The sequence below is a fragment of the Manacus vitellinus genome, unplaced genomic scaffold (genome assembly GCF_001715985.3).
Source record: "Manacus vitellinus isolate BGI_N305 unplaced genomic scaffold, ASM171598v3 scaffold_8_pilon, whole genome shotgun sequence".
NCBI classification, from domain to species: Eukaryota; Metazoa; Chordata; class Aves; order Passeriformes; family Pipridae; genus Manacus; species Manacus vitellinus.
Genome location: NW_021940864.1, coordinates 5,351,588 through 5,368,399, shown reverse-complemented (window position 1 = coordinate 5,368,399; position 16,812 = coordinate 5,351,588). Strand labels below are relative to the sequence as shown.

The following is a 16,812-nucleotide window of genomic DNA, read 5'->3' as shown; positions in this document are numbered from 1 at the left end:
ACAAAAGGAGTAGGAATAAGCAAAAAGCTTATTTTTCACCTTTGATTTTTTTGTGTACTATGGTTTTTTTCCTCAAGCTACTAGTTCACCTTTCATGTAGAACAGTAGTTGCTTGGTTATCTGGGTTAGCAGAAAACCCTAGTGCAAGGCCAGCTAGTTCTGTTTGACACAGAGATGGACAGGACTAGAGATACTTGCACCTAATAAAAAATAACAGTACTTCCAAACACATCGTGAATGTCTGCTAATTATGCAAAGAGTGAGAATAGATTAAGATGAAACTTCCTGATGAGAAAGACACAGATAAAACCCTGCCAGTTCCTGTCAGTGTGTGGGGAAAATGCTGGTATATCTTGCTCAGATAGTAATCTGATAGTGGGACACTGTTTGGTTTGCTCACAAAACTGGAAGAGAACAAGAGCTTCTCCTGACCCTCATTTGTCGCTCTTGTACATATCTGGACACTAATTATCACCAGAAATCTGGCCACTGTCATCTGGCTACTGCATTCCAACTAATGTTTAATTCAAGTTGTCATTTACTCCATGAGACCACAGCTGTATATATCCCAGCAGGTCTGACCCTTCCCATCTAGGGTGGCCTAGTCCCCACCTGAAGCTTTACTGGCTGGCTTCTGGGGCATACAGAAGGATCCTTTCCCATATCCTGCCTTCTTACAAACACATGCTTGCATATGTAGGATCTGAAAATTCTTTTTTTTTTTCTTTTTACAGGAACATAGAAGATGAAGACTATGTTTCTTTCTTTTCCTGTTTTTTTATGAATACCGTACTAATAAAACTTGGTTCCCAGGTAACTTCAGTGTCATCACCCTTCAGACCCTCAGAATAAAATAATCAACCCAGAAGCCACTCTCTCATATACCTCAAGAATTCCTGTCCAGTTCACCTGACAGACCTGGCCATTTCCACAGGTATTATCAGCACATGAATCACACCTGCACAGCACAGTACAGAGCCCCAGTTTCAAGCTCTTTGTCCTCTCACATACAGATAACACCACATTATAAGGCTGTCTGTAAGGAGGGGAATATAACACCTTTCTGTTATGTTCACTTGGTGGAACACAAGTGTCAGCCTCTTTCACAAAAGAAAATGTTTCCTAATAGTTATGAGTTTGTAAAAAACAACAAACAAAAAAGGAATTAAATCAGTGGTGTTCAAAAAAAGAGTAGCTGTTAGTTGTGGATTTTTAAACCCAAAGGCACTGCACTGTTTAGAGAATTTACTGATTTATTAGGCAAAAAGATCTCAATACAAAAATTGGTAGAGAAAAATTAGTATTTCTAGAGCAATATCAAATAGGGAACTGCATGGGGGAATGGGGAGTGGATGGCCAACAGGAAGAAGAGGAAGCAAAGAAAATTACTTCTGCACTTTGAATATTAAAAAAAAAAGATTTTTTTCTATTCTATACTTAGACTTCAATTTATACAAATGTACAAAATGAAAAATATTTTAATTCTAAAATTGAAAAAAATTCCCATTAAATTGCCCAGTATTATAAGTAGGATGGAAGAAAAACTATTGGACTCAACTGCTCATATCCAAGTGAAAGTTTGAAGAAGAAATTTAGAGTTTTGTAAAAGGAAGTAGTAAATCCAGCTGCTTTAAAATAAGCCCTGTCAAAACATCTCATTCTAGAACAGCTGCTTAATGAGACTTTATTTTTAATGGCACTCTTTGGGAAAGTAAGCAGAACAGGAAGCATTACTAGAGTAATCTTTTCATTTATCATGAACATCATCTTAACAATATCCTAACGATACATTCTTATAACAAATGCTGCCAGCACTGTGAAGGGAGACTTCATGCATCTTATAGCTGTACTGGAACAAAGTTGGAGGCCACTGAATTTGTGTTTTGAAAGTGGAGACATGCTTTGAGGAACTTTTCTGATTATTCATTCCCATAGCAAAACAATAGCACCAAGAGTAATGACAGAACAGAAAGTTTAGTGGAAACAACTAAGTGAGCACTCATATAAAGTAACTCCTACTAAGCCTGACAGTAGTCATGACTTAAAGCAATGAAGATAGAAGATGCTTACTTTGAACTCTGAAGTTGTCAGCAAATTTATTTCTTGAAAGCCTACAGCAAAAATTATTAAAAATATTGTATTCTTAGTCAATATTATCCAAATTCATTTCAATCTCAATCTTTCTCAATTACTTAACCTTCACAATGCCACTCACACATTTTCTTCTGAAAAGACACCTGACATGTAAGCAATTTCTTTTTGACCATTCAGCAATTCGATGTTCCAGCAGGCAGGAACATACTGCAGGTTTCCAGGCTGCTTGATGTTCCCCTCGACAGTCATTCCTGGGTAATTCTGTACCACCTACAGTAGTGAGGTCAGCCTTTCAATGTGCACACAGTGAGAACTTCTCACCTTCTACGAAGTGCGAAATGAATTGAATAATTAAGTTTTTAATGAAAAACTGCTTCTCTGGTCTAGCTTTGACAAACACCACCTTGCTGAGAATTGCTGTCATTGAAACCAGCTGTATGAGCCTAAATGAAACAGTATAAAAGTAGTTTCAAACATATTTTAATAATAATTTAACATTAGCTGATTCCTAAATGGAAACAGAAGGTGATTTGCAATCACTTATTGTACACAGAACTTCCTTGTTACTGGAGTTGCAAATTACAGAGCACATTTTGCAGTTCCAGTCAGCTGAGCTCCTACTGGAGCATCACACCAAATTCACACTCATCCTCAATAAATCTGCCATTCCCAGCACTGTAACCTGTGAAACATTGATATCAATGGGAAAGTATTTAGTTTCAAATGGATTTCACAAGAGATATGGGATGAAACACACCCCAAGTCATCTTTTTCTTATAAATTAGAAGTTAACAGTGCCAGTTTCATTTAAACTACAAAAAATTGATGACAAGTTTGCAGTTAGAGAGCTAGGACTTCTTTTAGCAATAGGCCTATAATTTTAATTCCAGAAATATTTATACTCATCATTAACCTATGAGTGCTTGGAGCACTGTGGTCTCATTTATAGTAGATCGTTTTAGCTTTCTTCATCACTTGCTTCTAGTTTTGTTTCTTTGTTTTCTCATGAGTGGTTGACTTAATGATCAGTAATGGTCTTTTAAGGACTTCGAGAAGTAGATGCTGGGGACAACACAGACATTTTGGAGGAAGAAATTAGAGAACTCCAAAATAAGTCAAGGCTTGAGTGTTTGACAGACATCACAGGATAACCTCAGGTCTGGAAAAGGTCAAAGTGCTTAGAAGTAGAATGGAGATGGAGGAGAGGGAGCGAGCGAGCTGTCAGGAAGCTGGCTAAGAAAACCAGACAGATAAAGGCATCTGTCAGGGATATCCAAAGAAGCAAGTGCTCACTGTGAGCTGGACATATCAGTGCTTTTATGTTACTATAATCCCTCTTCTTTGAATAGCTTTTTTTTCTTTGTTTATAAAGCAAGAATCCCTCAAGCTTGATGGAGAGAAGGAATGCTGCAATAGGCAAGCTTGTATTCCAGGGCTTAGCTGAAAGCTGATGAAATCAAGCTGTACCACCCAGAATAAGGAAAAGCACAAGGTCCCATTCCCAGCAGTGGTTTTAGCACTGTAAGTTCATAAACCAGCTTACAAGATTAGGAAGACACGGAAAAGCATCAGTTTATTTGATTTATGTTTAGTTCTCAAGTGCCTGCCTACACTGATTGGTGAAACTGCCACCCTTTAAATAGTGGGTTTTATCTCTGGAAAGAACAAACCTACACAGCGAGTAGACTTTCTAATGCTCAGAGTCCACAGCTACAGTTCCCTCCATTTGTGGAAGATGTTCTGTGATTGCCAAATTTAATGACCGTGTCCATAAAGCACAGATATGCCTGATTTCAAGGTAGACAATGTAGTGTTCTTTTCCTTTCCAAGGAGTCTTACCAGGTACAGTTAAAGATCAATATTATAAAACAGCCCTCAGGGAGAAATTTTGTATGCTTTCCCCCACAAAATCTGCCACATATTTAAAGCACCATGGAGAAAACACTACACACATCTGGCAGCTAATGTGGAACTTCAGGGCAGAAATTATGGTTCCATAAAGAAGTTGGGATGTCTGGCTGATTCTGGAAATGCTAAGGAGCTTCTGAAAGGTAAGAGGTGATAGAGCAGGTGTAAAACAATGATTTACTATGACAGTCCTGTGCATCAAGCACAAACAGAAGACATAAAAGAAATAGATTACAAGATGTTGTTCTGTTGCTTTCTTGAAAAACTATGAACAGTGAAGAAGGCATCTATTTCAATCCCTGCCAAGATCAAAGAAGATTTCTGCAATGCAAAAAAGGAGCAGTCACTTAGAAATATAAAGCTATTTATCTTCAAACAATGTCTTCAGCTTGGAGACTGTTCTCTAAAGCCCCTATCCCTCATTACAAGAGCTGCAAAAAGCCCACTTTGTTGTGTATCCATTCTGTCTCAAATTGTGGTCTGGTTTTCTTTGTGTTTCACTTTGCAATACACCTGCTGGGGTTAAGAGATTGGATATTTACTAAGCAGTAAGTCCACAGAAGAACATGATTTCTCTGTCTATTATTTCTTGTCTCTGTGTTCCTTCTGAATTCAATTCTTTTCCACACCTCTTTAACTGTGAGTAAAAGTGTACAGATGAAGTGCAGCCTTTTCCAACAGCACAAAAATCCAGATATTCCAAGTTAAAGTGCTCAACTTCCATACTCATACAGGAGTGGTTGGATACATATAATTTCTGCACTCCTGGGTGACAAATGAATTAACTGTCTACAGTGCAGAAACATGAACAATTACTGAATGACTTTTTTCTAAAGAAAACTGTCTTCTTAAACTTTATCACACTTGCTTTCTATAACTTAAGCACCCTCAGGGTGCAACACTATCAGCCTGTTTTATCCTTTGGGCATCAGGCTAAAGGTGTCACTGACATAAAGGTCCTGCCCTGGTAAAGGTGCTTAAAAATATTGTTGTCTGCTGCTGTTTGAGCATTTACTGCTGGTTGTAGTTCCTGAGCTGCAACAAGTATTGCTGTAGGCAGTGAATACATTCTGAAACACCACTGTAGTCAGAGCTATTAAAAACAAGGCTATCAATATGTCCCATGTTAACATTAACTCAGTTAACATGGATGACCTCTTTGGCATTGAGCAATATTTAACTTATTCTTCCTCCTGCCTTTCAAGCTAAGTAGGTGTAAACATAAAACAGAATCCTGGTATCTACCTCACTTAATTTCTTAATACCATAGTGTTTCATAACTTACTTGTATTGCTGCCCTCTGCTCCCTTTACAGGACTTTTATCTGCTGGAGATCTGCTGCATCGACATTATCTTCCCTGAGGATACACATCAGTCTGTCATGTCAGACTTTATCTAAAGCCTTCTCAATGTCAACAAAGAAACACAGAGAGAAATTCATTTGTACCAATGTACAATATCACAAGCTTAGGATTGCTTACTTTATTCTGTCTCCTGAACATAACTGATTACAGGATGACTTCTATCTTTTTCCCTCAGTGTGTAGCTTTATGTTCCATCAAGAATTTAAAAGAATTTAGGGGCCTAGTTTATCAAACATATAGCTCGGTGTCAATCACTCTTTTTGGCATTAGCAACTGTTAGAATGAAGATTTTTGAAGCTTTCCTTCAAACTGTCCTGTGTATAATTGGTTACAAAGTTTCAGCTACTTTGTTTTGAACTATTAAGGGGCTACAGCATTTCATTGGCAATATCACCCTCTTCTTTCATGCTCTTTACTTTCTAGGTTCTAAGTCAGAATTATCAGCCCCTCTCTATGAATGTCTGTCCACAAGTTTATGAGAAGTAAAATTTTTAATTGTTCTGTATTCTTACCTGTTTTTCCAGAACATTTATTTTATTTGTAGCACACTTTGTTGTTTTTTCATTTTCACATGACTAACCCCCTTTTATTCTCCAGAAATTTCCTGGTGCTCCAGGTAGAGGGGTTTTGGGTTCCCTTGACCTTTTTCTGGCTTCGTTGTGAAATCTTCTTAATACCTTTCTTCTCCTATCTTTCTTCCATAGTTTCTATAATTTTCAGGATCCTTTCTGTAATTTGTGGTTGCTTTGCATTGTATCTTTTCATCTCCCCTCACAATGAGGGCATTTTATTTTCCAGAAATTTTATATTCTAGACTTCTGCAATGCCTTCAGTTTTCTTCTCTATTTTTCCTCTCTTCTATTCATTGGTTCTCCCCTTTGTTGTCTCTTCCTCAGGTTTGTTTCATTTTAATTTTGAATCTACCTACAAAAATTTGAAACATTTTCTATTTTACATTCTTTCAAGTTTAACCTCAGCTAGAGAATCTGTTGGTCCCAGCATGTAGAAAGAAGTTTTGATATTGCAATATATTTGATTTCCTGCAGGACTGGCTTATCTGCTCAGCTGGGATGATGCTGAAACAAGACATTCCAGATAACAGGATCATGTCCATTGTTTGCAAATTGAATCAACCTGTTTTCCCTTTTACTCTTAAATACAAAGCAGGGAATTCCCAATGACACTATCCATACAACTTCTTTATTTTCTAGCATTATAATCAAATTCTTTCAACCTTTCTTCTCTTTGCCTGCTTCCCACCCAGTTTTTTATAAGAAATATTCTTTACATCTTCTTGGAAGTCTTCCAAAGGACATGAAAAATTAAAATACAGAGTCCAGATGGCAAAGTGTGTAATCAAATGCAGATCATGTTCCCAAAGTACTCACAACCAAGGGTTGTTGTTTTGGGGGTTTTTGGGGTTTTTTGGGGGTTTTTTTGTTGGTTTTTTAATTTCTCCAAATCCCAAGTAATACCTTTATGCACTTTAAAGTATCATATTAAAAACACTTCCTTTTTTCATTTGACCAAGTTCCACGCAAGTATGTTTTTAAGTGTTTGCTCTCCTCCAATGTTTTTGTAAGCCATTTGATTTATTTTACAATTCATGTTTATACCCCATGTGGTATTCTTCAATTCCATTAATTTTGCACCCATGTGTTGCATATCAGATTTTACAGAAGGCAAAAATTAACTTACATCAATTTCTCCAGATGGATGATTAGCCCCAAATTGGTAATTTAAAAATCATATAAATAAAGAAAAACCCAAAACTATTTTCCTTTGATTTTTATAATTCTTGGAAGCATCTACTGAGTTTCAGTACGAAAGAAAGTTTAAAAAGTTTATGCATAATTATGGAATTCCACTAGAAAGAGAGGAAATTAAGGAAGTTAAAGAAGAAGAAAATTCAGTGTTAAGATGCTTCATCTTATCCTGCAAAATTTTCTTGCTCTGGTAAAACAGCACCATTTCCTTTACCATCATTCTCCGATACAGCTGAACCGTTTCAGCTGAAGTTTCCCAAACGACTCTGCTTGAGGCAGACACTCGAAAAACGATCCAAATGTTTTAAATTTGGCAAAGGTACAAGCATTTAAAGGTACCAGCAAACACTTGGCAATGTGAGCCGAAGGCATCCTTATTTCCCTGAGCCATAACCACCGCCCTGGTTGGATGCAAACAGCTGTTTCTGAGCAGCCAGTGCACAGCTCTGCACTGTTGGCTGCACTTCAGCACCGGGTGACACAGTGTCTATGCACTGCTGTGACTGAAGCAACACTGATTTTATTGATCAGAAAAAAAAATCTTCTTCCCTTCTTCTCTCACCACGGAGCTGGTGGAAGATCCGTGCTTGGCAATATCGAGGATAAGGCTGGAAAGCATTAGAGAGCCTACTGTATGATAGGAGCTGAGTGGTCCCTGGTGTAATCGTTCATTCAAATGGAGCTACAAACCCTTCATTCAGAATTTATGTGGTCTAACAAAGAGGGAAAAATTCACAAGACTGACATGTAGTATTTTTTGTTACTACACACAAATTTAAGAAATCCCTTCTGTAGAGACTTCAAGAAGAACATATATCTGAATGAGAAAGCTGTAAGCAGCATTGCTTATAGGAGAATAAAAGTTCTAAAATGGTTAGCAATAGCTTCCTAACAGTCATTTGCTTTTAATCATTACCATATTAAAATACTGAGCAGGAAATGTCATTACAATACATTTTTAATTGAACATGGAAAGAAATAAATGGAATTAATTTGTTATTTGCAGATTTCCTCTGTGAAAAATACTGCTTGGTGAGATTACATTGCACACATAAAAGGAATGCTGAAAAATGAGCTTGACATTGGAATGCAAGGTGCAGAATAAAAAATATGCAGGGAAGGAGTTTGGTCCACTAATTAAGAGTAGTGGACTGTAACAAGATTCCTGGAGACTAGCACTCCTTTCATAAATCACTTGAAAAAACATCTCAAGTTGATTTACCCTATCTGGATTTAATTTTGAAATTCGCTACATACCTTCTGAAGCAGCCCTACAGAAGAGTTTACAAAGGGAATTGTCAGGGGTGACCTTTCAGTGATGCTGCTTTCTATTCTGCACCAAAGCTGAGCAGAACCAGCTCTTGCAAGTATTATGCTCTAGACTTTGGTCTCCTGTGGTTCACTCAACACACGCACTGATGGGATGCCAACAAGGAATCACCATGGAAAGTTTTGACATTTAAAGACAGCCATAAGAAAGTGATTAAAAGGGAGGCTGAACCAAAAGCAAAACTCAGGAGGCATCCTAGATGGCCTTGGCCCAGTGTCTGGCACACACCGATCCCTCAATCACAGATCATCACAGTTGAGTGGGGATGACGACTTTTGACATGTTATTTAAAATGTAGACTTGTTAGGGCAGCAGTTCTTATCTCATGTTTTTAATTATCAAGAAAAAGATTCTCTCATGACTTCATAATACAAGCAATAAACAGTGAGGACGTGAGTTTTCTTTGGTATTTTGGTAGGAGGTGGAATGCTCACCTGTATTAAGTGAGGGTAAGACAGAACTTTTTCTGCTTCATAACACTTGAGTTTCTGTATTTTAATACTCTTACCTTCCTAACTGAAGAACTGCCATTTTTATCAAATCATTTTTATTGTTTGGATTAAGCCTAACAGGGCCCTTCTGATTTTTTAATGTATTTTCCACGCTACACACAACAACAGACAAGCCTTCCAAAAAAAGTCTTACATAGAGCTGATTGCGGATTAATCTTTTATGGTGTGTTAAATAAATAGAAAAACCCATCTTGTTTTGTCATTCCAAAATTGCAAAGGCATTTTTGTATTTTGGAACTTGGATTGTAACTTAAAAATAAGGATCATTTAATTATTTTTGTGCAGTGTATCACTTTGTTGAAGCTTTTGGCAAATTTTTACACTTCCAGAATCCTTAGCATTTAGTTCAGTGACATAAGCATCACATATGAAATCCTATAATTGCTTTTAGCTAAATTCTACATATAGATAGCCTCCTACAGGCTTGAAATAGAACAAAAACGTAGTCCTTTAACAGGAATGAAATGCAAAGGATGTATTTGGATTCTGATGACTCCCTAGGATGTTTCATTCAAGACGTGGTATGAAGATGGAGGAGGGGAGTTCACGCAGTTTTGACAATGTACAGAGCAATCGATTCGGTATCTCTGTTCTAAATGTATGGGATGCAAATATAAAAGCACTACAATATCCTCCATTCCAGCGCTGCAGGTTTAGTCACAGATTATTCCATTTGGCTTGGTACAATTTACCTCTGTTTCACACTGAATGGTTTTTATGTTCCTAATCAATAAATTAGCTCAGTCATTTTAATTGCCAATCCTTCTTTAACGTTAACTACTATGAGAGACAACAAATGTTGAAGTGTGCAGCATCGTGTAGCACTGAATAATGTTTGCAGTTGGCACAGCCCAAACTAAGAGTTTCTATGGAGTATTTTTCAGTTTATCATGGAAATATATCCATATGTACAGGAACTCTGACCATCTGCACAGCAATGAATGTGAATTCCCTAACTTCTTCAGTACTTTGATTAGAAAGGCAGCAAAGAATTTACATTTTAAGGGCAAAGCAATCATCATTAGGAGCTTTCTCTCTTGCACTTCGGACTCTGAGAGAACAAGCATTTCTTAGGGAACACTGAGAGCTGATGGTGCCATGAACCACAGGAAAGGTTGCGTGCAACGAAAACCAGATAGGCTCTGCACAGCCAGTGGGAACATCACATATCGTGGAACTGTGGTTAGAGCCCTGAGTTAAAATCATATAGAGCATGCAGGTTTTGCAAAATTGAAACATAAACAAACAAGAAGACATTTACCTTCCACATCAAGGCACCTAGGTGGGCTATCTGACCAGATAAGGTTATACATGCACTCAAGGATCTCTGTCCCTTCTAGTTTATATCCAGGAAAGCACTGGTAATACACCACTGTTCCTACAGGGAAGGAGGCCTCGAACTCAGATATGTTAATGTAACTATGAGGAAGAACCAATGGCCTCAGGCAACCTGCAAATTAAGAAGAGGGAGGTTTCTTTTATTATGAAGTGCTTATCTCAGTCATCTTCACACATCTCAGTTACAATTTCTAAATCAAGGAGTGTGATATTTTTCATCTTCTCCACTCTGAATGGCATGTCTGCATGATCTCCCTCAGATATATATGCCTCATTATCCTGTTTCAAACCCTTTTATTGTTTAGCCCACACACTCTGCCAGCGTGGGATTCACTTCCAGGAAAATCCAGGAAAGGTTTACTGAAGCTGACAGTATTTTGTTTAACAAACATTCACCAGTTTTGCAGATGGCAATTTCTTTCTGAGGTAGGATCTTTAATAAAGAAAGATTGTCATTTATATAAACCATGAGTTTTATTCCTCCTCTTAAGAGTGACAGACATGTAAACTATTTTAAATATTAAAACTGCTCCTGTGACAAAGTGCACATGACTGTAAAAGATTTGCAAGCAGAATTAATGATTTTGAAATTCCAGTTTGAGAAAGTCTAAAGGAATATGACTTCCTAGGAGCAGTCCCATGATAAACACTGAACAAGGTCTCAGATAAGGTTATCAAAAAATTAAGGTACCTGTTATCACCAGAAATGGTAAACGTAGTCAGAATCAGAGACTACATTCTAGTTCTACTTCTGGCATTACTTCTGAGGGATTTGTATCATGGATGGTACTGAGCAGTGATGGTTAAATGATCACCAGCCATATTTGGGGCAAGAGAGAGCAGTGAATTTAATAGATGGCACGTCTTTCTAGTGGCCTTAGAAATGACCCTCTGGGTAATACTTAATACTGTTGATTTTTTAATTTGCAGTAATGTGGAGAAAAGATGACTAGTAATCAGGGAATGAAAAATAGTATTTTAAAGTTACGTGACTAATGGAAGCTGCATTACAGCAACCCATAAATAGGTCTCTTGCCACTACTAGGAATTTGTGAAGGATGTTCATAGGACACCCTTAATTTTAAGCCTGAGGGGGGAAATAAAATCAGTCTGAGAACTGAGAAAGTCTTAACAGCATTTCAAGCAGTTTGAGGGAGAGAGAAGAAACCAAAAGAAAACAAGGCAAAAAGCTTGAAAGCTTTTTGCAGCATGCTGTACTACCAGAGCAAAGGTTTTGATTGCTTTTTTACTGGTTGGTTATGTCACTACTCAAATAAAGCTTCAAGTGTCCTATCTACGGGCTGCTGCTCATACCCTGATCAGGTATGCCCCACACATAACACACTAATTCCTGCAATCTGAGCAGTCCACTGAGCAGGATGACATAAGGAGCCTCCACTGGGACAGAAAGAGCACAGACTGCCTGAGCAAGACCAAGCTTATTCTCCTCTGAACTGTATCAGGGAAAATTTTGTCCTGCTGGCTCAGAATTTTAATGCTCATTATGTTCCTTGTAATGCAGGGCAGAGATTTACTTGAATTTGTATGACAGCCAAGCATTTGTGAAAATTCCTAGGTCTCCAAACAACTCAAGCTGCTTGAAAACTTGATTTTGGCTTCTTTTTTGCCAAGTAATTCACATCATTCCAGATCAGTAATTAATTTTATTATCTCATTGCAAAAATAGAGGTTGGATTCTTATACGGTCTGTAATCCTTTATCACTGCTCAGGCAGAAAAAAAAGGCATCTTAGTGTCATAAGACTCCCCTGCCTGTTGTAATCAAAGGGCCATAGAAATGTAATTGACAGGCTACCTAGTGCAAGTAGACAAGTGGCTTTGATCTTATTAGTGCTTGACGTAGCAAAAAAAAAATTCTGGGGACAATTTTGCAGCAAGAATTTGGCAAAATATTTCAGATACTTGAACTACCTATTCTCTGCCTGTCTGGTAATCACAGCACTTGGGTCTTGTGCAATTGATTTCTCAACTTTTATTAGCAGTGCTTTTATTCTGAAAAGCAGTTAATATCATATTGAGTAGGAGCAGTTGATTGGGTTTCAAGGTATAAATACAAGAAGAAAGTAACAAGCCAAGGGGTACTTGGGGATCTTCTGCTTACACAATTAATACTGTCTGTCCCAAACTGTCCACATGGACCTTTGGCAAATACAGTACCTGCAAATTAATCTTTTGAGTATTCATCCCATCTACCCCTAAGAGTCTTAATCTACTTTAATTAGATGCGAGGTGCACCCACTCTCAAACATGGGCTGTACACTTCATACTGCCACACATGATTCCACTGCTGACAAGATACCCCAAAACCAGTGTCCACTTTTCTACAGTTTCATGAAAATTCTCCTTTGATGTCAGCACTATTCAATGTGTGCATCTGAAACACTGAGCTATTCTGGTAATATGCCTAAATTTCTGCCATAGTCTAAGACAGGACCTTGGGGGACAGTCTGATGTGCTGTCACTCCTGAGAAGTGTCCCAGTTCCCCTGACTGCCTGCTCTCGCTCTGCAAATTGATGGGACAGTGTAATTAAGTGCCTACAGAGAACTGTTAGCTTTAGGAGCTGACATATGGGTTTGAGGAGAGTTAGGATTAACCCAGTTTTCTGCTCAGCAGAGACAGTTAAAATCTCTCGATGCTGTTCAGTGGGCCAAGCTTGTTATCAAGATGTGAACTGGTTAAAACCAAGTCAGTGGTGCTAACACGTGTGTATTAGAAATGTGAAGGTAAAAGGAGTCTAGGGTTATTGAATTTCCATTCACTAAAGCTGGCTTACCCCCAGTCATTTCTCACAGTCTAAGCTGGGCTGGGATCCCATGCTGCTGATACTACTAGTCCTATAGCTAATGGCTTTTCTGGCCAAAATCATTCCTGTGCATACCCTGAATTTTCAGTCAATACCTGCAGGTTTAATGGACTGTGAACCTAATCAACAACTCTGCTGAAAACTCTGACAGAAGAACAGGTTCCAGCCTCTCTCCTCTACCCCTGCCCTCTGCACAAGGCAAAGAAAGACAAATTGCAGTTAGAAGCTTAAATCTTTCCACAAATTAATTAGTGAAAAAATGTCAGTTGCCCATTAGATCTTTTGCTGAACTTCTGACTAATTACCCTAATTTTTTTTTTCTTTTTAATGCAATGTATCTGTGTCAGATTTTAGACTCACAAGCAAAAAGCAATATTTAAAGTAGTATTTTAAGTATGGGTATGTTCAGAAAGCAGCATCTTCTTTCCTGCAGTGAGCAACAGGGAAGAGAAATCAAAAAAAATCTTAGCAGCAGCATTATTCAAATACTGCACTGTGGAGCTTATCAGATCACTGACATTCTTACAACCGTAGGAAAAAAATATTGGCAAACTATCACAAGATGCATGAGCTATAAAACAGGACGTGCTGGAGTACTAAACCTTGACATAAAGGTAGGTTATCCCATGTTCCATCGTCTTGACATATGGAAACCATGTTGTCTAAGTCAGGGTAACGGATCTGGAATCCTTCATGACAGCTGATTATTAACTTATCGCCAGTCCTGTATGTCTTGTTATGAATCTCTGCATCTTCAACATGAGGAACAAGGCAATCTGTGACTTCATAAAAAAAAGAAATAGTAACTTAATTAAAAAAACATGGCTAACTATTCAGTAATCAAGCTCTTAAACAAAAATTAGCATTTAACTTAATTGCTCTGCTTAAACTGTTTCGAAAACACATGCACTTCAGTAAAAATGCCCTTTCCCTAGTCAACCACAATTTACAAAGTCTATAGCACTGCAGAAGAAGCCAAGGTGCTATAATAATGGATCATTTCCCCAGTCTTTTTTAAACAAACAAAATTAGGTGCTTTTTGGAAGACTGTTGTTAGTTTTGGCCCTCCATTCATCATGAGTGCAAATTTCAGCACAGTGTCTGACTATCCCAAGGTCCCATGTGAAGGCAGACTCTTTGACAGCACTGAGGACAGGATGAAAGAAAATATAAAATACAGATATGGCACAAGGAACACAGAAAGACTGCTGTTTTAGCAGAGACACAGATGAAAATCAGGTACATTTACAAGGGTTTATCCAGCTCCATTCCACAGAGTTCGTTATGAGAATGTCCTCACATTAATCTCATGGATTATGTTTTAAATCAGATAGTTTTATGTACTTGCATTCATATGCCTTCAGAGGACACGATTTTTAAGGTCCTGAGCAGGATCTCAAGTGCCTGTAGAAGACTCTCAACAAGGGACTACAAACCTGTAGTGATATACAGGCACAGGCTCTATTTCCTGTCTGTGGTACATGTATCAGACAGTCATATATCTCTCTGTATATACCAGTGCTAAAGACACCAAATACAGAATAAAACCCAGGACACTGAAAGATTTGGAAAGTGGAAGGGTGAGGTAGGGGAAAAATCCCTCTGCTAATACTGAATAATTAAGAAACAAGCCAAGAGGGTATGAGGGAATAGACCAGGGGACTCAAAGTTCATCCTCATTAAAAATGCAAAGTGAGATTAAACAGAAGAGACGAAAAGACTAAATATTGTGAGAGAATTTCTGTTTGTCTGCCAGCAGTCAATCCATGACAGAGATAGTGATAAAAGTTTCCAGGCATCAAAACTCGAGAAGTATTTAAAATAAAAGGAAGACAGTAAATATATTGTAAGCCTGTGTTAAGTTGTTTTCCCCCAACACTTCTACCATGAGAGACAATTATCTTAATTTAGGAATGCAATATTTATTAGGGGAAAAAACAGTTTCAGAAGTCCCTTGAGATCTGCATAAAAGAGAAACTTTCTGCCACTTTCATGGGTAATTCTTGTTAAAGAGGAATAGGCAAATCTAAATTTTTATTTAGCAATTAATTGTGAGTATGCACAAAGTAAAGCTATAGTGACAGCTTGTTTGTTTCTGTAGAAGCACAAGTAGAAACAAGATAAACTGTCATTTAGCATAGCACACACAAACTACGAAGAGCAAATGTATTTCATAATGTATATATTTAGTTAGGCAAACTCAGGTGATCTATTACTCTGAGACTCCATCACTAAATTTTACTAACATGAAGTGGGAGAGTATCACTTTCCCAGTTAAAACTGGGAAACACTGTCCTTTGTGTCCTCCCATCACAGGGATGTTTTCTAAAATACATTGTACTTAGCTAACTTTCAGTATTGGGCCTGGACATATTATTAGTTAAAAATTCTTTCATTTCTCTTTTTACTTTCAGCTTCTTGGCTGCTGCTGCAGGTGCCTCCTGCTGCTGGTAATGGGAAGGGCTGGCAGCCTGCCAGGCAAGCTGAGAAACTGCAGCAAGAAGTTTTCCTAGAATTTATTCATTTATAAAGGCCCAAGTCTGGGAGGACGTGTACCCTAACAGGAGGCTATAAAATACACTGACAAGGGTGCAGACATCACTTTCAAAGGCCAAACACTTTTCTCTCACTCTCTCTAGCAAGTTAATCAGCAGATGAGACAGCAGAGGATGCCCCACAGGAAATGCCTTACACTAAGCCTTAAATACTGCCATGAAGAGGCTGTCCTGGGCACCCTTGAGGATGAGATGAGATAGATGGAGAACCTGCTTGGCAGCCATACAGGAGGAGGTCGGAGATAGATGCCAGAAGATAACATCAATGAACAGCTCACTCTCTTGACATAACAGCTTTCTGTTGCTATACAAATAAAGGAGGTATGTGTACACATGGTGCAGTAAAATACAAGATTTCACTTTCAAAGTGGGGGAAACTGATTCCACAACTATGATCTATCGTAGCAACTTCATCCCCATTATTCCAAGTAACAGGTACAGATCGAATCGTTTCAATCGTCTAGATGTCGGCAAAGAACAGCGATAAGTTGCTCACTGCACTGTCCTTTGCCTGCAAAATCCTGTCTGGCTTTGATAACAGGCTTATTACAAGCCCCAGCTAAATGCCAGACCATTGGACCACAGTATTACAGCTCTTATTCCTGATGCCTTGCAAGCAAATGTTTTCCCACTGGCTGAATTCATATTGTTTAGCACTTAGTCAGGCATAAATTGCAGTAGCTACCTCTCCACAAACAACTGGATTAGCTGGCACCAATTCTGCTTGGAAAAGCTGAAAGTAAGTGACTGAATTTTAAAATGTCCTGTCCTAGAAAATAAACTACTTTATTCTAAGTACTTTTCAGCAAATCCGTGGAAGCTGCTAAACCATTTAAGGAAATACATGGTCTTTAGCCAGCATTGAACAGCAAAGGCTATGACTTACACTCTTTTCTGGCAGTTTTACATGATCTGCTTATATCTACCATGTGCGTACTAAAATGGGTCAGCCAAAAGAACCCATTTCTTATCTTGCAGGGGCAGAAAGAGCTGGGGTACAGCCAGCAGGCTCAACACCCTGCCAGGTGCAAGGGCTCATCTTGACCTTACTTTCAGGAAGATGCAGCTTTTGTACGATAGGAGCTCTAACCTGTAGCAAACTAAGTGTGTCCCCCATTAC

The 16,812-nt window shown here is 38.2% G+C and overlaps 1 protein-coding gene across 1 annotated transcript in view; it reads right to left on the bottom strand.

Moving 5' to 3' along the window:
* SUSD4 (sushi domain containing 4) overlaps positions 1–16,812 on the bottom strand; it is a 32,233-nt gene that overhangs the window by 9,480 nt on the left and 5,941 nt on the right. The window contains exons 3-4 of the mRNA XM_008919871.4: positions 13,740–13,919; positions 10,236–10,424 (exon numbers count right to left, since the gene is read on the bottom strand). Of these exons, the coding sequence (XP_008918119.1) occupies positions 10,236–10,424; positions 13,740–13,919 (369 nt within the window). The remainder of the gene's footprint in view (positions 1–10,235; positions 10,425–13,739; positions 13,920–16,812) is intronic.